A 23855-nucleotide genomic window follows, 5' to 3' on the forward strand; every position below is an offset into this window, starting at 1 on the left:
CTCACTGTGTAGACCAGGCTGGGGGAGACAGCCATCCCTCTAGGCATGACTGGGGGTTATTTTGGGTAGATGAATTAAACCGGGAAGCTCTGTCTATGGTGGGTGGCACCATTCCCTGGAATGGGATCCCGGATGGTATAAAAACCGTGTTCTGGATTTTCAGCCATCTGCACTCACATGAAGATACAAATATATACATAATTTAAAATAAAATAAATCTTAAAAATGAAGGAGAAGTGAGCTGAGCGCAGAGTCATTGCATCCTGAACTAAAGTTGCCAGGCTGACGTGGTGTTTGACTTTGGCTTGGCTCCCCCTCTCCCACTCTCTCTGCCTTGTCCTGAGACAGATTTGCTCTGCAACGTCATTTGGAAGCTTTTTTTAAAAAAAATCTTGACCAGTTCCCACTGGAATGAAACATTCTGTAACTCATGAACTTATGCAAGATCAAGGGGAAAAGTCTTTCCAAAGTTTTTTCTTTCTTTTTTCTTTTTTTTTTCATCTTGGCATAAAGTCTGTCAAGACGCCTAGGAGCCCTGAAGGCTACAGCCCATGGCAGCAGGGGTCCAGTTGCATCCTGGAAAAGGGAGGAATCCCGGGCCCCTCATATGTCAATGGAACAGCGATTTTTGCGCACCATGGCCTAAAGTAGATGAAGCCCCTCACTGGGTCTGCTTCATGATGTAAAGACAGCAGATCCAATAAAGGACTGGCTTCGCAGCAGCCGTGAGCTGCCTGGCATGGTCCTGGGAACCAAACTCCAGCCCCTGGTGAGGGCAGTATGTGGGCTTTTTAAAAAATGGATGAGTGTTTTGCCTGCATGTGATGTTCACCGTGTGTGCAGTGTCTCAGAAGGTCAAAGAAGGCACCAGGTCCTCTGGAACTGGAGTCACAGATGGTTGTGAGCCACCATGTGGGTGCTGGGACCAAACCAGAGTCCCCTGCAAGAGCAAGAAGTACTTTACCTGCAGAGCCTCTGACCAGCGTCTTTCCCAGGTGTGTGTTTGTTTTCTCTGACTACGTAGCCTGATTAGCCTGGAACTCACTATGCAGACCAGGCTGGCCTTGAACTCACAGAGCTCCCTATGCCTCTGCCTCCCAAATGCTGGGATGAAAGGCGTGCATCACCAGCCCCAGATCTTTCTCAAATTTTTGAGAATTTTTAGGTCATTTACTTCTAACTTCTTTTGTTATAATAAAAATATATTTTCTCTCAAAATTACTGTATTTGCATTGATGATGATGATGGTGTGTGTGCATGCACGTGTGAGCACACACACTGTGCACAATACGGTGTATGTGTGGAGGTCAGAAGACAACTTTGAGGAGTCGGTCCTCTCCGTCCACTGTAGGATTCAGGAATCAAACACAGGACCAGGCTTGGTCAGCAAGTGCTGTTACCCACTAAGCTATCAAGCCATCTTGAGGGTCCAAATCAATGTATTTGAAAGGATACAGCTCTTTAAAGTACAGATTTAACTACATCCTATAAAATTTGACATGTGAATTATTTATTGTACATAGCACTGGATCTCATAAGGACATTTTCATATAAGTATTGTTGTGCTAGGTATTTTTTTTTTTTTTTTTTTTTTTTGGTTTTTCGAGACAGGGTTTCTCTGCAGCTTTAGAGCCTGTCCTGGAGCTAGCTCTTGTAGACCAGGCTGGTCTCGAACTCACAGAGATCTGCCTTCCTCTGCCTCCCGAGTGCTGGGATTAAAGGCGTGTGCCACCCACTGCCCGGGTCCTGGGTTCTATAAGAAAGCAGGCTAAGCGGACCGTGAGGAGCCGGTAAGCAGCACCCTCCATGGCCTCTGCATCAGCTCCTGCCTCCAGGATCCCACCCTGTGTGAGATCCTGTCCTGACTTCCTTGGATGATGAACAGTGCTGTGAGCCAGATCAACCCTTCCTCCCAAGGCTGTGTTGGTCATGGTGTCCATCACGCCAGAGTCACCCTAACTAGGACACGTATAAAAAAATGTGTTTGATCACATTGCCCCTTCCACTGCCTCCTTCCTGCACACACGGCTTCACTTCCTATAGACAGTGTGTGCTTTCCTGGACACTGAACTATTCCTTTGAGTCAAGATCTCACTGCCTATTCCTGTTCTGCCTGCACTACCCCCCTAGTGCTGGGTTTGTGCCTTGAACTCGCAGAGATCTGCCTGCACTACCCTCTTAGTGCTGGGTTTGGCCACATGTAACATTTTTAACATATAACATTTTTACCAGTCAGTTCCCAGTGAGCTATTTTGTGCTTTTGTCTTAAATCCTTGTTACCAATATTTTGTTAGTTTCCAAAGCATGAGGATTCTAAGCATCATTTTGTTGCCATGTTCTAATTTTCTCCCAGGTTGTTACAGAGCACAGTTCACGGGCCTCTGGTTCTCTGAAACTGACAAGGGATTGCTTTAGTACAGGTGTAAACCACTCAGTTCCCGGCCGAGTGACTTCAAAAGTTGAGCATGGCTTTTGGTATTTGAGATGGCGATTTAGAGACAGGATTTCCTTTCTCTTCTACCTGGTGTTCATTCCTTGCTTTCATGGACTTGTGGCTCAGAGCCAACTGTTGCCTGTTGATAGCTTGTGACACAAGTGTGCCCCTGTTAAATTAACCCTCTGAGAGCTCAGAAAGTCCCAACTTGAAGTGTTCTGATTTCCACAGTATAGACATTTCCACTGCAGATATCAGCAAGTTGCCAGGGGCTAACAACCGCCTTTCAAAATTCTCCGGCAATTTACATGGATCTGCCAACCAGTGTGCGGTGGTGCCACACTCTTTATCTATTGGCTTTCAGGATGCATGTGTGCCCTGAGGTCAGAGGACAACTTCAAGGAGTCAACGTTTTCCCTTGACCACGTGGGTCCAGAGACTAGAAGCTGGGTCATGGGGTTTAATGACCGGTGACTTTACCCACTCGGTCATCTAGCTGGCCGTTTTACTTTTTGACACTTATGCTGTGTATTTGATTTTTGTTTGTTGTTTGTTTGTTTTTGAGACAGGTTTTGTGTGTGTGTGTGTGTGTGTGTGTGTGTGTGTGTGTGTGTGTGTGTGTAACAGCTATCCTGGAACTCACTTTGTAGACCAGGCTGGCCTCTAGCTCACAGAGGTCTATTTCTGCCTCCCAAGTGCTCGGACTAAAGGCGTGCACCGCCACCGCCCAGCTGTATATTTGTTTTAGCCTTGGCTTTCTTTATTTTTCTTACCCTTACTTTCCCTTTGTCTCGGATGATTTTTAGACTGTCTGCCTCTGCTAGAGTTTCTGACTCTTGGGCTGAAGAGTGCAATGGTGTGGCTGTTTGAGCGATAGAAACAAAACGAACCCGTCCAGCTTGAACGGGTTTATATTTCGGTGTGTTTCTGCGGGTCTGTGTGGAGCTGGTTCAGGCATGCCTCAGGCTTGAGAGTCAAGGCTAACTGAGCTTGGAGAGTCCCCACACTGTCCTGTTCACAGTCCCTTCTCAGTTCCTCTCACTAGGGAGACCGTCCTGGCTGCCACTGAGCAACTGTGGCTGAATCCAGGGCAGGCTGGGTGTTCTGATTCTGCTCGCTGCCCACTTTCAGTTCTTGCTTTCTGAATCCTACCCAGAATTCCCAGTGGCCATCGTGTGTGTGTGTGTGTGTGTGTGTGTGTGTGTAGCTCTTAAACTAGCATTTTGATTTCAAAATAAATTAAGCAGCAGGGCAAGAGCAGCCCTGGCATTGCAATTTTAGACACCCCTACAAGCACCCCCTTCCAGAGGCATGGGATCGCTCAGTGTACCTTGAATCTGTGTGCTCGCTCCGCCTTCAGTCTTACTCGCCGTTCAGTTTAATATGCTTGCTCTTTTAGTTGTTATAACAAAACAGCAGTGCATACTGGAGACTCACACTGCCTCAAGGTCACCAGGGCATCATCTGACAACAGGAGGATGAAGGGGTGGTTGGCTCTGCTTCAGGACACAGAAAGATGGGAACTGGGAGCTGGGTTTACTTGGTTTCTGGGACACTTGTGACGGTTGCCTGCCAAGGGACAATGGCTCTGTACTCTCATCTGTGAGCCCCAGAGTGAACGCTTATCTTCCTTCCTTTGAGCTTTACCTCTGAGCTGCACCCAGCAGTTGTGTGAGAATTTTTATGGCTTGCATTATTTGAAAAAATTATTTATCTTATTTGCGTGTGGAGCCCAGAGGTCACTAGCAGGTGAGTTCCTCAGTCACTTTTGAGACAGGGTCTCTCACTGAACCTGGGACTTAGTGATTTGTTTGGCCATTGAGTCCACGAGTCTGTTCTGTCTCCCCAGCACCGAGGTTCCAGGCAGGTACCACTGTGCCTGGCTTCTGCATGGGTGCTAGGAATCTGGTCCCCAGTTTGTATGCACATCCAGCCCTTTACTGACTGAGCCATCTCCTCAGCACCTGGTCTACATTATGTAAAAACCACCCAGGGGCTGGAGAGATGGCTCCGTGTTTTTGTGGAAGATCTTGGTTCAGTTCCCAGCACCTACGTGGCAGCTCACAACTTAACCCCAGTTCCAGAGTTTCCAGTGTCCTTCTGGCCCCTGCAGGGACCTGTACAAATTCATGAGGGGAAAAAAATCTATATGCAGACAACAAAAGTAAATAAATCTTTAAAAGTTAAAAAAAAATCAGTACACAGCACCCTCTCATATATGAGGCTTTTTCTCCTAGCGCCCTCTGCCCCCTTTCTCTGGGGATGATGATGTTTTAGGTAAAGAATGATAAGTTGCCAGGCGGTGGTTGCGCATGCCTTTAATCCCCGCACTTGGAAGCAGAGGCAGGCGGATCTCAGTGAGTTAGAGGCCAACCTGGTCTACAGAGCGAGTTCCAGGACTGGCTCCATACCTTCTGGGAAACCCTGGCTCATAAAAAACCAACCAACCGGGCTGGAGAGATGGCTCAGTGGTTAAGAGCATTGCCTGCTCTTCCAAAGGTCCTGAGTTCAATTCTCAGCAATCACATGGTGGCTCACAACCATCTGTAATGGGGTCCGGTGCCCTCTTCTGGCAGAACATTGTATAATAAATAAATAAATAAATAAATAAATAAATAAATAAATAAATATCTTTAAAACAAAACAAAACAAAAAAAACCAACCAACCAACAAAAGAAACAATGGTAAGCATGAGTGTGAAGCTTCACAGCTGCCACTTGGACTCCCAAGTCTAACTGTTCATTGAGCTGTGAAGGTTTTGGATGTGGTTAATTTTGGTGTTGGATGTTTTCATTTATTTGCAATTTATTTATTTGTGTTTTATTTATTTTTTATTTGCAAGTGTTTTTTTTTTATAGCAAAGTTTATTTAAAAAAGAATGAAAACGGCACTCTGATATCTGGGTCGGGGAGGAAGCTCCCTCCCTACGCTGTTTCTTTCTGACACCCATTTCACTTTCTGTCCACGCTACCAGGATCTGGTTCCACGACGGGGGATTCTGGGGAGATTCACTCGTCATAGAACTTTGGCAGCTCGTCTCCCAGGATTACTCGGTGGTCCACGCCAGCAGCGGTGATGGTGGCCAGGTAGATGACACCCCCACTAGAGCCATCGCGGTTCATGGCCAGAGCGATGGCTGCAGAGGGTTTGCATTGGAGAGAGGAGCAGGAGATGAGGTTTAGAATCAATGCTCTTCCCTCTCCTTTCCAGCCACGTCTCCCTCAAAAAGGCATCTTCAGAAATGCCCAGAAGAGCAGCATCTGCCCGCGTCCCTACTGTGAACATCCCCACCGCGTCCTACTTCAGATTCTAGATGAACACACCATCCACATTGTCCAAATCAAGCTCATGCGAGCTGACTTGGAGTGGGGTGGTGCTAGCCCAGCCCGCTGCTGGTTCCCATAGTGATCTTATTCTCTTACTTCATTTGCCCCAAGCAGCCCCATGCATCCCTGCTGCTCCAGAGCTCTTTTAACATTTGCCTCGTTCCCTTCCAGTCTCCCAGTTTTGCAGGGTGCATCTGGGGAGATGGTTTAGTGGTTAAGAGCACTTATTGCTCTTACAGAGGACCCGGGTGAGTTTGGTTCCCAGCACCCACATCAGGTGGCTCACAACTGCTTGTAACTCCAGTTCCAGGAATCCTCCTCTGGCCTCCACGGACACACGCACAAGCCCACACACAGACACACGCATGTACCTACACATAACTAAAGTGCATATTGTCTAAAGTCTTGGACGTAGGCTGTTCACCCATGTATTCCTTTTCTGATTCCCCACACTCTGCTTTCTTTCCATGTTCACAACCCCCCCCACCCGAACCACCCCTCACTTGGCTAGTTACCATTTGTGGTGAAGCGCCTGCACTCCTCAGGGGTCATGTCTGGTTTATAGGCTGCGTCCACATAACCGTAAATGTAGGTACTGCCGGAACCCCCGATGGCAAAGGGCTGTCGGATCAGCATTCCTCCCATGGTTCCATACACCTAGAGACCGGTTTCCACAGGTCAGAGTCAAGGATCACCCCACAGCTTCCTCCACTGAGACAAGCAGACATGAAGACCGGGACCCCACAATTGAACCTGCAGTATCCTTCCTTCCTTCCTTCCTTCCTTCCTTCCTTCCTTCCTTCCTTTTGTTTTCTTCCTTCCTTCCTTCTTTTTCATTCATTCATTCATTCATTCATTCATTCATATGTTTTGAAGCAGGGTCTCACTGTGTAGCCCTGGCTGGTCTGGAACTCTATCTACATCAGGTTCTTCAAACTCTCAGAGGTTCACGTGCCCCCACCTCCCGAGTGCTGGGACTGAAGGCATGTGTCACCACACCTGTTCAGGTGTATGTTTTTAGAGGCCCTGTCTTTGAACCACATTGCCAGAATGATGTACGACTTTCATCTCTCTGAAGAGAGGAGTTGGGAACCCCGAGACTAGGAAGGGACACACTTACCTGGCCTCCCTCACGTTGGTCCCAACCAGCTACCATGAGATGTGCAGACAAGTCCTCACGGTACTTGTAGGTGATATTCCTTACCACGTTTGCAGCCGCCAGAACAAGGGGCGGCTCCTCCAGTTCCAACCTGAAGGGGACGTTGGGAGTTAAGGTCAGTACCATGTTCTAAGTCCCACCCTTGGCACCACGGTCACCCCCTCCCACCCTTCCCACCATGGTCACCCCCTCCCCTTGCCAGCCACATTTGAGCCCGCAGCAGCTGCAGGAGACTCCAGCTTCTCTCCCACGTGCCTAGGGGAGCTGGGGGTCCCACATCACCAGGGAGAGGCCTTCAGCTGTTCACCCTCTTTTTCTGGGCTCCACCTTCCCACTCCTATTGATAATCCTCTCCTTTGACTCTAAGGGCCTTGCCCTCGTGGGTAAGAGCAGATAAGCCTTGCTTCCGTCCCAATGACCTTGATTTCTCATCTAGCAACTGCCTGATATTAGGGGTGGGCCAAATTGCTATCTTCTTCCTGATTTTCTATTTCAGGGCAATGATGTATCCTTTTCAAGCCTCCACAGGGGGGAGACAGGGTCACCACTGTGATTTCCTCTCCACAGAAGCAGGACACTGGTCCCCAGACACTCCAGTGCAAAGCTGGCAAAGCCATGCAGCTGGGGGTTTTACAGGACCCCAGGGCTTTGTACCCGTGCAGCTCCAGCTGGTAGGCGGCCATGTCAGCTATGGCTTGGGCATCAGCAGCTGAGCCGGAGAGGGCACAGTAGATTCGCTGGTGCAGAGGGGACAGCTTGTCGAACACCCGGTTCACCACGGCTTGTCTGTTGGGAAGGAGCCAAACGTTCAAGTCGGTCTGACAAGAGCGAGGCTCGCAATGCTTCGGTTAAAACAGGAAAAGCAAACAGACATCATGTCAGCTAGGTAACTCACCGAGCTAACCACAGTGAGGCTGCTGGACTGGGGATGCGGCCCAGCTGGCATAGTCCCTGCCTGGCAGGCGCAAAACCCAGCGTGGCCCAAGCCAGACATAGTGGCACTCAGGAAGAACAGGCAGGATCAGGAGTTCAAGGCCAATTTAACTACATAGCAAGTTTGAGGCCAACCCGTTCTACAGGAGACTCTGTTTTAAACACTACAGTCCCCTGAATCTAGACTTTTAAATTTTATTTTAAATAAATTTTAAATGCTTATATTTTATAGCAAAACAATAAAAAGAACAGCTCATTAAGAGAAATGGGCCTCTGAGCCTGGTGGCGGTGGTGCACATCTTTAATCCCAGCACTCAGGAGGCAAAGGCCGAAGAATTTTCGAGTTCAAGGTCAGCCTGGTTTATAGAGTGAGTTCTAGGACAGTCAGGGCTAAAAACCCTTTTTCAGAATAACAATAAAAAGGTGAAGAGAAGAAGAAAGGTGTTGCCTCTTCCTGGCGTTTCTTTGCTGTCAGTCACCTTGAGGGGCTGTGGTAGGTTCTACAGAACAGAGCAGAAACAGCCGTGGTGCCAGCCACAGCCTCACTGGTGTGTGTGGGGAAATGGCCAGGAGGGAGACCAAGCAAATGCAGTTCAAACTGTGAGATCCCTGCTTGACAAAACCATTTTCATCCTAAGTGCAAATAGCAGGGTCCCTTTACAACCTACCCCGTACCCCTAGGAGACAAGATTTCTTTATGACCATCGAGCTACAAAACGTCCAGCCCTGCAGATCCTTGCCCAGGGATTCAGAGGTCGGAACACCTACCCAGCATTGCATTCTGATGGCTTTCTGGAAACTTCGGCTCCATTTCCTGGATGGTTACCATACTGTTCCAAAGCGGGTAAGGAAAAAACGTGCACTTAGGGCCACCAGCTCCCTTCCCAACACATAACGCTTTTATGATACTCACCCTGCTGAGACCCGGGAATCAGAACCCACCACGACACCCCCATCAAACTCCACTGCCATGATGGTTGTCTGCAGAGAGACACAGAGCATGAAATGTCAGAGCAAGAAGCGCCTTGGCCCTTCATCTTAAGGAAGACGAACTCTTGGTGGCAGGTGTGTGTGTGTGTGTGTGTGTGCGCATGCGTGCGTGCGTGCGTGTGCGTGTGTGTTGTGTGTGTGTGTGTGTGTGTAACTGACTCAAGGTCATACAGTCCTTGGGGCCTGAGTTTTCTTTCTGTGCTGTTTATATCCGACTGCAGGGGACTGTCACAGGGGACTGTGGTACAGCATACACCTACCCCCAAGCTCCAGCTTGCCTGAGTGTGACCCTTCCCACCCTGGAGAGAAGCTAGGATGGGCTCCCAGAGGCCGAAGCAATCTGGACAGGAGGAGGAGGCCAGAGAGCAAACGTCTGCATTGCTTGCCCCGTGCGCACCACTCGGGTTAGTGTCTGTGAAACAGACGGGTCTTTCCTGGTCCGGATCCCCCACCTTCACCCTTACTTAATCAGGAGCGGGTTCCCAGGGTTACTGAACAGGGAACATAGAAGAGTGCTTAACACAGCCAGGAGCCCAGGCAGGAGGAAGCTGCCAGGATCGCCGGAGAGAGCAGAAGTCTCATTGAAGGGGCTTCTCTTCAACCAGGGGAGGGGCTGCTGGGGAGCAGCAGCTCAAGACAAGAATTAAGGAAACGTGAAGGAGGATAAAGACGTGTCTACTTCCCCCACGCCCCTTGAGCTAAAAGGTGCCCGAGAGACTCTCGGTTGTACCGTTGCACCGAGAAAACCATTAGGAGAAGAACGGGTTTTCCAGGCTCACACAGGTCTCACTCTGAACCCTTGATTGATTAGACTTCTACTCCCCGCTGCTCCTTGGCAGCGAGGGGAGATTTCCCCAACCTTTCTGGCCACTCCACACCTCGTTCTGATCTCCAGGGACCCTGCACCTGAGTGTGCTTTCTGACGTACTGACCACAAATAAAAGGCCAGAAATGGCCACTCCGTTCCAGCAACTGCTCTCCCAAACCACGCTAGCAGTGTGGTTGGTGTTTCAGAGAGCAGAAACCAGTTCCCATCTCCTCCCCAGCTCCTAGGCCAGGGCAAAGTTCTCCTGTAAGCATGGGAGTGGAGGGGGGCGCAGGGCAGCGCCTGGGCCAAGGAGGGCCACCAATCACCCCTCAGCCCCCCGCCCCCGCACAACCCCAGCGCTAGAGAGCTTGTCCTCGCTTACGGTAGAGGTTGTGGGGGGCCAGGTTAAGCAAAGATATGTTTGACGTGTAGGTCCTTCATGTTATCTTTTCACCCAGGTCCTGCACCCAGGACACTGTCAGCCTCTCTCTGCAGCGCCCCCAAGCCCCTCACTTAGTTTAACCAATAGCCCCCCGCTGCACTGACCAGAGTGAAAGCGAAAGCGCTTTGTAGCAACTTCCCTTAGAAGCTTCCAGCTCGAGCCAAAGTACGCACCTTCCCACCAGCTTCGCAAGCGGGTCCCTTCACAGACCCCCGGACACCACACTTCTGAGCAGGGATACCCTACGTTCACTGTGGAGCGCAAACGCTGGGCGCCACAAGCTTCCTAAGTCTTAGTCTCCTGGTCCGCTTCCCAGCGCTTTAGGGTTCTCTGGTCACCCCACCCGCTGACTCTCACCCCCAGACCCATTACCCCGGTGTGGACTTCTCCCGTCCGGAACAAGCCGGCGGTAGGTGCTCCTGCCCGCAGCATCTTATCAGAGCGGAGCTCGGCTTTCCAATCGGCTGCCGCGCGCCGCGCGCCGCGCTCCCAGCTAGCAGCCTGCGGCCCCGCCCATCACCGCTCAAGGGGCGGGCAGTTCTAGACTCACTTGGCGCCCCGCGCTAACCTGAGCAGGGCAGATCTGCCCTGAGACAAGTGACGATTGAAGGCACCGCCCTGAAACTGGGGTGGGGCCTGGGGTGGGAAAATTCATGCAAGCACGCGAAAAAGGCTGGGAAAGAAGAAGGGAATGGAGTGATGGAGAAAAACATGGGGCGCAGGAGCCGCTAGCCGGAACTTCAGATCTGACTTTGGCGGCAGCTTCCAGAACAGCCAGAATAGGCCAGCCTGGGCAGGCGGGTCTCAGAAGGGGCGTGTCTAGTGATTAGGCCGCGGCTTTCGGTTTCTCCTTCCTGTAAACGCCTGTACTTCTGGGCAGCACTCCTGGGCAGCGCCACCAGCTGCACCGGGCGCGGGGACTTTCCGTGCACGCTACCCGGCCGTCCTTCTTCCCTCCCGCGGAGACTCCTGTGCAGCGGGGACGCGGAGAGTTCCAGTCTGGGACCAGATCCTGGACAGAGCGCACGATGGCTGCGCTTGCCTGGCTGGCGGCCGCGCTGCTGCTGCTGGTCGACTGGCTGCTGCTGCGTCCCGGGCTCCCTGGAATCTTCTCCCTGCTGGTTCCGGAGTTGCCCCTGCTCCGGGTCTGGGCGGTGGGCCTGAGTCGCTGGGCCATCCTTGGGCTGGGGATCCGCCGGGTCCTCGGGGTCACCACGGGAGCCCATGGATGGTTGGCTGTTTTGCCGCCTCTGGCAGCGGCGCTGGGTTTAGCTCAGCCGGGACTTGCCTTATTCCAAGAGCTGGCCTCCTGGGGAGCGCTCCGGGAGGGTGACGACGCTGGATTACTGTACTGGGGCAGTCGCCTCGACGCTTTCGCTCTCAGTTATGTGGCAGCATTGCCCGCTGCCGCCCTGTGGTACAAGTTGGGGAGCCTCTGGGCGCCCAGCAGCCGCAGGGGTGCTGGAGACATGGTGTGTCGATTGTTAGGCTTCCTGGGTTCCCAGAAGCGGCGCCTCCACCTGGTTCTGATGCTGCTGGTCCTCTCCTGCCTTGGTAAGAGGGACTCAGGGCGAAAGAGCAGGGCACAGGGGACAGGGAAGGAATCCAGAGTAATGGACAGAAAGGAAGATAAAATGGTCTCGGGATGTGTCAGAGCCTACGGAGGCAATTTAGGCAGAAAGGGAAGGACCCTGGCCCGAGAGGTAGCTCTTACAAGGGTGCTGGGCACAGGGAGCAGAACCTGACATCACAGCCCTAGTGTGAGGGTTTCTCTCCAATTCGCCATCTTTCTTTTCTTTTTTTCCTTCTTTCTTTCCTTTGAGACAGGATCTTTCTATGTAGTCTGGTTATTCTGGAACTCACTATGTAGCCCAGGCTGGCCTCAAACCTAGAGAAATCTGCCTGCTTCCGTCTCACAGTGCTGGGACTAAGGACTTGTGCCTCAAGCCCCGCTAACTGACATTTTCCTTAATTAGTCCTTGAAGTTTGATGTAGCTGAACAGGCTTGGGTCGGCAGGCTCAGCTCCTGCTTTCCGGATGGTGAAGGGAGAGGGTGTGCCCATAACGTTTGTGACTGAGCGATCGCCCCTCTCTCTCTCCAGGGGAAATGGCGATTCCCTTCTTCACTGGCCGCATCGCTGACTGGATTCTTCAGGATAAGACAGCTCCTAGCTTTGCCCGCAACATCTGGCTCATGTCCATTCTCACCATAGCCAGGTGTGGAGGATGGGAATGGGGAGCCCCAGAGCAGAGGGAACTCTGTCCCAGCAGCACATCTGACCCTCCTTTCGTCTCTCCATCCCTCTAGCACAGTGCTGGAGTTTGCTGGAGACGCCATCTACAACCTCACCATGGGCCACATGCACAGCCGCGTACAGGGAGAGGTGTTCCGGGCTGTCCTTCGCCAGGAGACAGGGTTTTTTCTGCAGAACCCAGCAGGTAGCTCACAAAACTTTTTTGTTTGTATAATATAACCTAAATATCTCTATACACACTGCCCTCAACTGCCCCCCTTTATAAACATCTACATACACATGCCTAGGTTCAACTCTCAGCCATATAAATGGGGCGTGGCAATCCCAGCAGCACTCGGGAGATGGAGGCAGGGGATAGAGGTTGAAGTTCGAAGTCATTCACCCACAGAGCCAACCTGAGGCCAGCCTAGGCTACATGAGATCGTGTCTTAAAATCCAGGACTTCCTGTATGTTAGGCAAAAACTCTACCAGTTGAGCGACTTCCCAGGCCTCCTTATTCACGATGTATCACAAATGGAGCAAAGCATTCTTGGTTGGCCCGGAATTCACTGAGTAGACCAGGTTGGCCTCGACCGCCTCTGCCTCTGCCCCTCAGAGCGTTGGCATTAAAGGTGTGTGCCACCACACCCAGCTACAACTTCTTTATAGGCCAACGCAGGTCTGCCAGAGCTTTCCTGCACTGAGGTTCCCACACCTACCCAAGCTCCTACCCCTGCTAGCTGCAGCCTCCTCAGGATGCCGCGCTGACGTGCCCGCTGCCGTGGCGCCCTGTTGTCTGTTAGCTCCTCTTGTCTCTCTCACCAGCTTTCTCACCCTCAATGTGGCAGGTTCCATCACATCTCGGGTAACGGAGGACACGTCCAGGGTCTGTGAGTCTGTCAGTGACAAGCTGAACCTGCTGATGTGGTACCTGGGGCGAGGCCTGTGTCTCCTGGCGTTCATGTTTTGGGGGTCACTGTCCCTCACTTTGGTCACTCTGCTCACCCTGCCCCTGCTTTTCCTTCTGCCTCGGAAGCTGGGGAAAGTGTACCAGGTACGTTCTCAGGGTCCTCAGTTCCCACGTTCTGTCTTTCCTGCACTGCACTGGGTGCGACTTTCCACGGCTTCTCCGTCATCCTGAGCCCACGCCCCGGTTGCCTCTGGTCCACACCGCCCTGCATCCACAGCCATGTTCTCTGCCTTCTCTGGCCACAATCTGTCCTTATGAATCGGATCCCAGGCTGGAGAGACAGTTCAGGGTTAAGGGTGCTGGCTGCTCCTCCAGAGGACCAGCGTTTGGTCCCCAGCACCCACGCCAGGCAGTTCATGATGGTCTGCAGTCTGATGCCCTCTTCTGACCCACGGATGCCTATACACACATGATGCATATACATGCATAAAAATAAAAATGAATCTTACAAAAACTGAATTAATTTCTTCTGCATATCTTCTACCTAGAAGTATGGCTGCGGACCTTTCTCTTTCCTCTGTCCCTCTGACTAATCTCCACCAGGGAAACGTAGGTATTGGTCTTTCTCACTTGCACGCCCAGTGTGATGCCTCTGCTCCACGTCTCCCCACAGTCATTGCAAATGAAGGTGCAGGAGTCTCTAGCGAAGTCCTCGCAGGTGGCCATTGAGGCCCTGTCAGCGATGCCTACGGTGCGGAGCTTTGCCAACGAGGAGGGAGAGGCCCAGAAGTTTAGGCAGAAACTGGAGGAAATGAGGACACTCAACAAGAAGGAGGCCTTGGCCTATGTAGCCGAAGTCTGGACCATGAATGTGAGTGAGTACCCGGAGATGAACGCCCACTCCGCTGTCCCAACGTGTCTTGGTTTTACTGTTTGCCAATCCCACCCTGTCCAGTGGGGGGTGACCGACTCAGGGTTTTTGGCCACTCGACTCTCTCCCCTTCATTCCCTCCATGCTTTCCGGTGCGGGGAGCATCCTTCCACAGAGGCACACAAGTTCACTCAACCTGTGTGTTAGTGAGACGTGCTCCCCCAGCTCCAGTCTTGTCTTTGCCTCTCAGAAAGCCACACATTCCTGCGCTGTGTGTGCTTCATGCTGGCACTGTGTGCCTGAGCTAGTGGGAGCCACAAGAAGTGCCAGAGGCCAGTGGTCAGAGGCATCTGTGATAAGGACATTGAGAGAATTAGAAGCCATCAACCAGCTCGTAACCACGCACACACTACCTTTTTCTTTTTTTTTTTCTTTTTGGTTTTTCGAGACAGGGTTTCTCTGCAGCTTTTTTAGAGCCTGTCCTGGAACTAGCTCTTGTAGACCAGGCTGATCTCGAACTCACAGAGATCCGCCTGCCTCTGCCTCCCAAGTGCTGGGATTAAAGGCGTGCGCCACCACCGCCCGACTCACACTACCTTTTTCTAAGGCTGCTTCCCTGTTTTGAAAAATGGGAATAAAAGCAGGCGCGTTGGTTCTCATCTGTAGCCCAATACTCAGGCCGAGCACGGGCCATGGGGAGAGTGAGGGCCATGAGATGGCTCGGGAGGTAAAGCTGTCTGCTGCCGAGCCATGACCTCAGGTCCATCTCTGGAGCCCGCATGATAGAAGGAGACAGCTGGCCCCTGAAAGATGACCTCTGACCTCCACAAGGTGCACCCTAGTGTCTACTCACATATAAACAAATACATGTAGCTTTAAAAAGTAAATAATAAAAGATCCAAAACAACAACAACAAGAAAGGAATAATAAACTCCCTGGTGTAAGAACTAGCTGATAGCTCAGTCATTAAGAGTGCATGCCTTTAACCCCAGCACTCGGGAGGCAGAGGCAGGTGGATCTCTGTGAGTTCCAGGCCAGCCTGGTCTACAGAGTGAATTCTAGGACAGCTTCCAAAGCTACAGAGAGAAACCCTGTCTCAAAAAAAAAAAAAAAAAAACCAACCAAGAAATAACAAAACAAACAAACAAAAAAAACCAAAAAACGTGTACAAAAACGTGTATCGACCTCTTTTCCAGATGACCAGCACTTAGGTAGGGCAGCTCACAATGGCCTGCAATTGTAGCTCCTGGGGTTCTGACGCCCTCTTCTGGCCTTTGTAGGCACCTACACTCATGCACACATGACTTCAGGAAGACACACACACACACACACAACTTAAAAGTGCAAAAATAAATCTTTTTTAAAGAATCAGACGTTCCACAGCCAAGGAGACGATGGTGATGAGGACTTCCTGAGCTGCGCTCAAGTCTGACCCTTGATCCCTCCTTTCCCGTCCCTCTTGTCTGGGAGAATGGACTCAACTTGTGACCATTCTGGTCCATTTTATTGCGTGGTTTCCCCGTAGGTCTCGGGAATGCTGCTGAAGGTGGGCATCCTGTACGTCGGCGGGCAGCTGGTGGTCAGAGGGGCTGTCAGCAGTGGGAACCTCGTCTCCTTCGTTCTCTACCAGCTGCAGTTCACCAGTGCTGTCGAGGTGAGACCCCCGCACTGCGTCTGCCGTCTGCCTGCCCACTGCTGTCTCTGCCTGCCCATGGATGTCTCTCCCTGCCCACTGCTGTCTCTGCCTGCCCATGGATGTCTTCCCTGCCCACTGCTGTCTCTGCCTGCCCACTGCTGTCTCTGCCTTCCCAGTGACTGTCTGTCTGGCATTGGCTGTCTCTGTCTGGCATTGGCTGTTTCTGTCTGGCATTGGCTGTCTCTGTCTGGCATTGGCTGTCTGTCTGGCATCGGCTGTCTGTCTGGCATTGGCTGTCTGTCTGGCATTGGCTGTCTCTCCCTGCCCATTGCTGTCTCTCCCTGCCACTGACTTTCTCTGTCTGCCCATCTGTGCAGGTTCGCGATTCTCTGCTTCTTCACATCACTGAATGCTGTCAGTCAGGTCAGACTGCTTTCCTTCTCCATCCTGCCCCCACCCACATTCCACTCTGCTACGCAGGTTCTGCTCTCCATCTATCCCTGGATGCAGAAGGCTGTGGGCTCCTCAGAGAAAATATTTGAATACCTGGACCGGACTCCTTGTTCTCCACTCAGTGGCTCATTGGCACCCTTAAACATGGAAGGTCTGGTCGAGTTCCAAGACGTCTCCTTTGCCTATCCAAACCATCCCGATGTTCAGGTTCTTCAGGTACTGCCCACCGACCCCGAACCCCACACTCCTGCCTTTGCCTCTTCCATCTTCGTACCAGGGCTCCTTCCTAACCCTCAAAGGTGCCGATGAGAGCCTTGTGTTTATACATGACCCCAACCCAAGCACAGGCTTGGTTTACCAATGACAAGAGGAGGAGGCTTCACAGAGAAGGCTTTTGGGGCTGGAGCGATGGCTCAGTGGCTAAGAGTATGTGCTGCTCTTGCAGAGGACCCCAGTTCAGTTCCCAGCATGCATATGGTGGCTTACAACCACCTGCTCCAGTTCCAGGGGGATACTGCACCTTCTCTGGACTTCTGTGGGCACAAGGCATGAACGTGACATGGATGCATACATATGCTGAGAAAGTAACAAAGGAGTTGGCATGGCAACATGCGACTCCAGCTGCCGTTTGAGATGCAGATGTTATTTCTACTTCTTGGGATTGCCCAGCCTCCAGTTTTACTCCCCATTGATGCTTCTTGCCCATTCATTTGCCCCAACATCTCTCGCTTCTCCTTCCATGACGTCATCCCAGAAGCCCATGCATACAGAGGCTAGGGATTGCTCTGTATTCTCCCATTTTTCCTCTTGGGTAATATGTCACGTTACACATGAGAACAGTGACAGGCTCCAGGCTGGAGGAGCTCCTGCCATGTGCTTCTCTGCCTCTAGGGGCTGACGTTCACACTGCACCCTGGAAAGGTGACAGCGTTGGTGGGGCCCAACGGGTCCGGGAAGAGCACCGTGGCTGCCCTGCTGCAGAATCTGTACCAGCCCACGGAGGGCCAGGTGCTGCTGGACGGCCAGCCCCTGGTCCAGTATGACCACCACTACCTGCACCGCCAGGTGGGAGGGGCTCCAGAGAGGGAGGGGCAGGAGAGAGGACCAAGCATAGGGGAGGGGAAGAGACCAAGCCAGGAGGATATTCTCAGTAAAAACTCTTGCAGAAGCTCGGGGGGTGCAATGGGGGCTGTGTGCAGGACACATGACTGTATGGTGTGCCCTTGCTTGTGAGTGTGCAGGACACGTGACTGTACGGTGTGCACTTGCTTGTGAGTGTGCAGGACATGTGACCGTACAGTGTGCCCTTACTTGTGACTGCAGTCCCTAGACAATAACACTCCTGTGTTTCCTGCCTGTGGCTCTTCACATTTCACCTTAGGTGGCCGCAGTGGGACAAGAGCCACTGCTATTCGGAAGAAGTTTCCGAGAAAATATTGCCTACGGCCTGATCCGGACTCCAACCATGGATGAAATCAGAGCTGTGGCCATGAAGTCTGGAGCCCATGATTTCATCTCTGGACTCCCTCAGGGCTATGACACAGGTACCCCAGACTCCGATAACCCTGCCTTTGTTACTCAAGTCCTCCCGCCCTTCACATCTCTATTTGTAGCTGAAACTATTCTTTCTGTGGATCACATCCTCAGAACTCCCCTTCCAGCTGCCTCCATTGGCCGTGTATGTGTGTGTGTGTGTGTGTGTGCACGTGTTTGAGAGTGTATCTCTGTATGAGTCTCTCTGTGTATGAATGTGAGTGTGTCTGTATGTGTGAGTGTGTGCATGTTTGTGTGTGTGCGCATACATGCATGTGTGTGTCTCCATCTCCTATCTCTATCTCAGCTGGTCTCTTCCCTCTGCAGAGGTGGGTGAGACTGGGAACCAGCTGTCAGGGGGCCAGCGACAGGCAGTGGCCTTGGCCCGAGCTTTGATCCGGAAGCCACGCCTGCTTATCTTGGACGATGCCACCAGTGCCCTGGATGCCAACAACCAGCTACGGGTGAGGCTCTTGTTCTCCTCTTCTTTCTCTCTGGGACCATCTTGCCGTAGTCTTGGCTGGCTTGGAACTCAGTTTGAAGACCATGCTGGCGTCAGACATGTAGCAGGCTTTCTTTTTTCTTTGGCTGCCACCCAGCTCCTAAATCATAACATGGAGACTTGTTATTAGTTTTGAATGCTTAGCCTAGCTTAGGCTCATTTCTGGCTGTCTCTTTCAACTTAAATCAACTTGTTTCTCTTTATCTATCTTTTTGCCTCAGGCATTTTTGCCTTTTCTTTCTGTGTGTCCTACTTTTCCTGTTTCTTCTGTGTCTGCCTGGCTGGCCCTGGGCATCTCTCTTTTTCTTCCTCATTTTCTTCTCCTTCTCTCTCATTCTTTTTTCAAGTCTAGATTTCTTCTATTTATTCTTTCTATCTGCCAGCCTCGCCTATCCCTCTCCTGCTTAGCTAGTGACCATTCAGCTTTTTATTGGACCAATCAGGTGCTTTAGTCAGGCAAGGTGAAACAAATGCAACCCATCTCTATGTAATTAAACAAAGGCAGCAGAAACAAACGTAACACTTCTTTACATTGTTAACAAAGGCAGCAGAAACAAATGTAACACTTCTTTACATTGTTAACAAAGGCAGCAGAAACAAATGTAACACATCTTTACATTGTTAACAAAGGCAGCAGAAACAAATGTAACACATCTTTACATTGTTAACAAAGGCAGCAGAAACAAATGTAACACATCTTTACATTGTTAACAAAGGCAGCAGAAACAAATGTAACATCTTCACCTAGTTAAAATAATATTCCACGACCCTAACCCACTGCAGTCTTCTTGCCCTTCGAGGGTGGGGTTGCCCTGCTCTGTCATCTCCTTAAGGTCTCCGAGCCATAGACCTTGCTTCTGTTGCTCATCCAGTTAGTTACGCCAACAACATAACTGTTCAAACCTGTCTTTGGAATTTTCAGTTCCTGCTCACTTTTCTCCAGGACACTCAGAACCCATAAAAAGGGCCTCTGTCCTAACAGTGTTGATGAGGGCTGAGTGTGCGTTGTGCCCCAGACGTGTGTCGACGAGGGCTGAGTGTGCCTTGTGCCCCAGACGTGTGTCGACGAGGGCTGAGTGTGCGTTGTGCCCCAGACGTGTGTCGACAAGGGCTGAGTGTGCCTTGTGCCCCAGACGTGTGTCGACGAGGGCTGAGTGTGCCTTGTGCCCCAGACGTGCTACCCTGCCCTTTGTACTCATTTGTCCATCAGGAGTCCTTTGCTCTGCTTATTCTGTGGATGGCAAAATAGAGACTAAGAGAGGTTGATTAACCTTCTAAAAATCACACAGCTTTTGAGCAGTGGATCCAAATCCAAGTCCTCTGCCTGAATTCTCATGTTCTTTGTTACTAAGTTAAATTTTTCTTTACATTTTTAGACTTATTTATTTTATGTGTATGAACATTTATTTTATGGATATGAGTGTTTATTTTGCATATGAGCATCTTATTTATTTTATGTGTACGAGTGTTTTGCCTAAATATGTGTGTGTGTTGCATAAGAGCCTAGTGCCCCAGAAAGTCAGAAGAGAGTGCTGGATCCCCTGAAACTGGAGTTATGGGTGAAACACCATGTGATGCTGGGACTCAACTCTGGGTTCTCTGGAAGAGCAGCCAGTGCCTTAGCTGCTGAGACATCTCTCGGTAGACGGGTTTTTCTTTGTGCTGCCAGCTTGCAAAAAATGACTTGGAGACTTATTATTATTTATAAAAGCTCATCCTGGGGCTGGAGAGATGGCTCAGCGGTTAAGAGCACTGCCTGCTCTTCCAAAGGTCCTGAGTTCAATTCCCAGCAACCACATGGTGGCTCACATCCATCTGTAATGAGGTCTGGTGCCCTTTTCTGGCCTGCAGGCATACAGACACAAACAATACTGAGAATACTGTATGCATAATAAATAAATAAATCTTTAAAAAAATAAAAAATAAAAGCTCATCCTTAGCTTAGGCTTGTTTCTGGCTAGTTCTCTCTCTCTCTCTCTCTCTCTCTCTCTCTCTCTCTCTCTCTCTCTCTCTTTCTTTGTTTTGAGACAGACAGTGTCACAGCCCTAGTCATTCTGGATCTCATCTGTAGACCAGGCTGGCCTCGAACTCACAAAGATCCACCTGCCTCTGCCTCCCAAGTGCTGGGATTAAAGGCGTGTGCCACCACCGCGCAGCCTAACTAGTTCTTTTTTTTTTTTTTTTTTTTTTTTTGGTTTTTCGAGACAGGGTTTCTCTGCAGCTTTTTTAGAGCCTGTCCTGGAACTAGCTCTTGTAGACCAGGCTGGCCTCGAACTCACAGAGATCCGCCTGCCTCTGCCTCCCGAGTGCTGGGATTAAAGGCGTGCGCCACCACCGCCCGGCTTTTTTTTTTTTTTTGTAATTATATTTATGTACAGAAAACTCAGCAGTACATTTAACCCAGTGTAGTGGCGAGTTCTTTGGCCTTTGCCTTTTCCAGCTTGGCAATTTGAGCCACAGATTTAGGACCCAGGACGTTGCCTCCCCAGTGGCGGCGGATCTCATCATATCTGTTGTTGTAGTTGGTCCTAATAGCTTCCACCAGCTTGGCCAGAGCACCCTTGTCTTCCGAGTTAACTTGTGTGAAGGCAACAGTGGTGCACGTCTTCCTATGGACCAACCGCCCCAGCTTGGCCTTTCCCTTGATGATGCAGTAGGGGACCCCCATCTTCCGACACAGGGCGGGCAGGAAGACCACCAGCTCAATGGGATCTACGTCGTGGGCAATCACCACCAGCTGAGCCTTCTTGTTCTCTACCAAAGTGGTGACTGTATTGACGCCCGCCCAAAGGACAGGTGGTCTCTTAGTTGGGACATCCCCTTTGCCGGCAGCTTTCTTCTCAGCACGGGCCAGCAGCCTCTGCTTCTTCTCCTGCTTGGTCTCTGGCCTGTACTTGTGGGCAAGTTTAAGCAACTGGGTAGGTGTTTGCCGGTCCAGGGCCTGGGTGAACAGGTTAATGGCAGGAGGAACTTTGAGCCGCTTATAGAGGATGGCCCTCTGCCGCTGCAGCCTGATGTAGCGGGGCCATTTGACGAAGCGTGTGAGATCTCTCTTGGGCTGGATGTCCTGCCCAATGCCAAAGTTCTTAGGCCTCTTCTCAAACAAAGGATTCACCACCTTCTTCGCCTCCTGCTTCTTCACGACGGCGGGGGCCGGGGCCACCTTCTTCCCCTTGGCCTTCTTTCCCTTGGGCATCTTGCCGGGCTGGAGGAGAGAGCCTAACTAGTTCTTATAACTTACATTAACCCATATCGTTTAATTTACATCTTTTATGTGGCTCGGCTACCTTTCCTCTGTGCTGCTCATCCTGTTTCCTCTCCATCTTGCTGGCGACTCTGGTTTCTTACTCTCTGCGTCTTCTCTGTCCCCCGAAGTCCCACCTAACCTCTTCCTGCCTAGCTAATGGCCATCCAGACCTTTATTAAGACCAATTACAGTGACACATCTTCACACAGTGTAAAGAAACATTCCACAGCATTGCTGCAGCTCCGAAGTTAAATTTCTTTAAATATAAAAATTCTCAGTTTATTAGTGGGTTATTTAAAAGGGTGTATGCAGTAGGGATGGGGAATTTGTGGGTGGGTGGGGGGCAGGGAGGAGGGAAATGGGAGGCAGTATGATTATATTTCATTGTGTACATGTGTAAATTCTCAAAGCACAAATTGACATATATTCTTGAATGTAAAAAAATACCCACGTAGTAAGGCTAGACTTGATATGCCATGCTTGATAGATATCCCAGGAAGGCCTGCCTTTTCTGAAGGGAAACAGGGGAGAAGGGAAGTGAAGGGGAGGGACTGAGAAGACAGGAGGGAGGGGAAACTGAGGTCAGGATATAATAAATGAAAGAAGAAATTAAAAAAAATTAAAAATTCCCAGCTTATGGGTAGATGAGGGAGTGCTCAGATACCTCCACTGGTGCTTTAGTGAATCTGTGCCACCTCCTGCGAAGAGACCTTAACAAAAAAGGCTTCAGACCAGGAATGTCCAGTAGTTGTCGGCCAGTGCAGTGTGCACCAGCCCTGGAGTTCAGAGGCCCAGCCCTGTAAGGTCTGTGTTTCTGCAGGTCCAGCGGCTCCTGTATGAGAACCGGGGACCGGCTTCTCCAGCGGTGCTGCTAATCACCCAGCAGCTCAACCTGGCGGAGCAGGCTCACCACATCCTCTTTCTCAAAGACGGCTCCATCTGCGAGCAGGGCACCCATCCACAGCTCATGGAGAAGAGCGGAGGATGCTACCGGGCCATGGTGGAGGCTCTTAGGGCTCCTTCAGACTGACAGGCCTCTGGACCCGCGCTCTGCTCTGCACACTGCCCTCCCCCACTGTCCTCTGCTCTGTGTGGTGGAGACCCTGGGAGCAAAGATATCACCACGCCCATTGGCCGGGTTCAGCTGAGGAGCAAGATAAAAATGTAACACTTGGGAGATGCCCGGAATTTACCATGAATGTTACCCCCACACCTGCCCGTTAGTTAGACTGGATTTCAGGTACCTCGGAGTGACTCTAAACGTGGAAGACCTTGAACTCTGGATTATCCTGCCTCCTCCCTCCCGGTGTTGTTCTGGTACCACAGCACCGAAAACCTGGTTTATGCCGTGTTGGGGATGGAACTGATGAGAAGAAACACCCAAAATGAAGCAGCTTTTAATTAACCAAAAGCAGAGGCTGGCTTATGGGTAACCCGTGGGTTCTTGATATTTATAATAAAACTGTTGTTTTGTACTGCAGCTTCCGTTCCTCAGCATCCACAAATGGCTCACTGAGTTAGCCATGCTCTTCCCAACACACAGCCCGGCGTCTCACTCTTCAGAGTTCTCTGTTTTACTCTGAGTCCTATCATCTTTGATTTCCTCAGCACCGAGTCCCTGTACTGAGCAGGACCAGGAGGCAGCCCCCCCTCCCCCATCCCTGCGGGTTCCTCAGTAGTTGCGTCTCAGAGCCCGAGGCGAAAGGAAGCGTGGAAATGGGGAAGCCAGGGTGCCACAGGGCCACCTCGTCCGATTTGATCCTTTCTGAATCTCTCACCCGGCTCCTCAGAGGCACACGCCGGGATAATCTCAAAGAAGCGGATAGGATTATCTAGTAAATCTCTCCATTCAGGGAGGACCAGGTGACTGTGACGCCAGCAGTTGCTGGGCAGATGAGGTCCGTATAGGTTGCAAGGAGAGGCGGGATTTAGAAGAATACGAGGAAAAGCGCTCAGCCGGAACCTGAGTACGGCAAACAGCCGGGGTAGAAGGGCGCGTTCTCGTGGGTGGCCTCAGGGTGCTGAGACTGTTAAACCGGGAGGAGTCCTAGGAGGGACCACATGGAAAAACTCGAACTGTGCGCTCTCCTTAAACGGCCCTTCCTTAGGCACTGGCTGGCTCCCCGACACCCCCCTCCGCCCCCGTCGTCCCAGGAACTATGGGCCCCATTGGCCCTTTTATCGTATATTCCAGGTTCTCTAAAATGATGCGCCTTTGCATGCCGCCCCTGTCCCCAGGACGCACGCCTAGGTGAAGCTGCTCAAGGCTCCTCACAGGCTCCAGCTTTCTGGAGCACCTCTTTAGGTGTCGGTACCCTGTCCGGTCCTCTGCTGTTTCCAGAGGATGCCCCCGCCTGTGGGCTCTCACCTACCCCA

The 23855-nt window shown here is 51.2% G+C and overlaps 3 protein-coding genes across 3 annotated transcripts; 1 reads left to right on the forward strand and 2 right to left on the reverse strand.

The window, feature by feature from the left end:
• Positions 1-5238: 5238 nt before the first annotated feature.
• Positions 5239-10622, reverse strand: Psmb9 (proteasome 20S subunit beta 9). The gene is made up of 6 exons (XM_038342883.1): positions 10465-10622; positions 8766-8833; positions 7574-7705; positions 6881-7010; positions 6276-6417; positions 5239-5570 (listed from the first exon to the last, which is right to left on the reverse strand). Exons 1-6 carry the CDS (start codon positions 10522-10524, stop codon positions 5443-5445), a joined length of 660 nt encoding a protein of 219 aa, XP_038198811.1. The 5' UTR covers positions 10525-10622; the 3' UTR covers positions 5239-5442.
• Positions 10623-10753: 131 nt separating this feature from the next.
• On the forward strand, positions 10754-22954 carry Tap1 (transporter 1, ATP binding cassette subfamily B member). The gene is made up of 11 exons (XM_038342881.2): positions 10754-11646; positions 12195-12309; positions 12401-12531; positions 13176-13381; positions 13911-14108; positions 15634-15762; positions 16225-16413; positions 17089-17262; positions 17579-17741; positions 18058-18194; positions 22300-22954. Exons 1-11 carry the CDS (start codon positions 11121-11123, stop codon positions 22507-22509), a joined length of 2178 nt encoding a protein of 725 aa, XP_038198809.1. The 5' UTR covers positions 10754-11120; the 3' UTR covers positions 22510-22954.
• LOC119823091 (60S ribosomal protein L7a-like) lies at positions 20628-21445 on the reverse strand. Its single transcript, XM_038342882.1, has one exon. It carries the CDS (start codon positions 21426-21428, stop codon positions 20628-20630), a length of 801 nt encoding a protein of 266 aa, XP_038198810.1. The 5' UTR covers positions 21429-21445.
• Positions 22955-23855: the final 901 nt, after the last annotated feature.

The sequence above is a fragment of the Arvicola amphibius genome, chromosome 9, assembly GCF_903992535.2.
Source record: "Arvicola amphibius chromosome 9, mArvAmp1.2, whole genome shotgun sequence".
NCBI lineage: Eukaryota > Metazoa > Chordata > Mammalia > Rodentia > Cricetidae > Arvicola > Arvicola amphibius.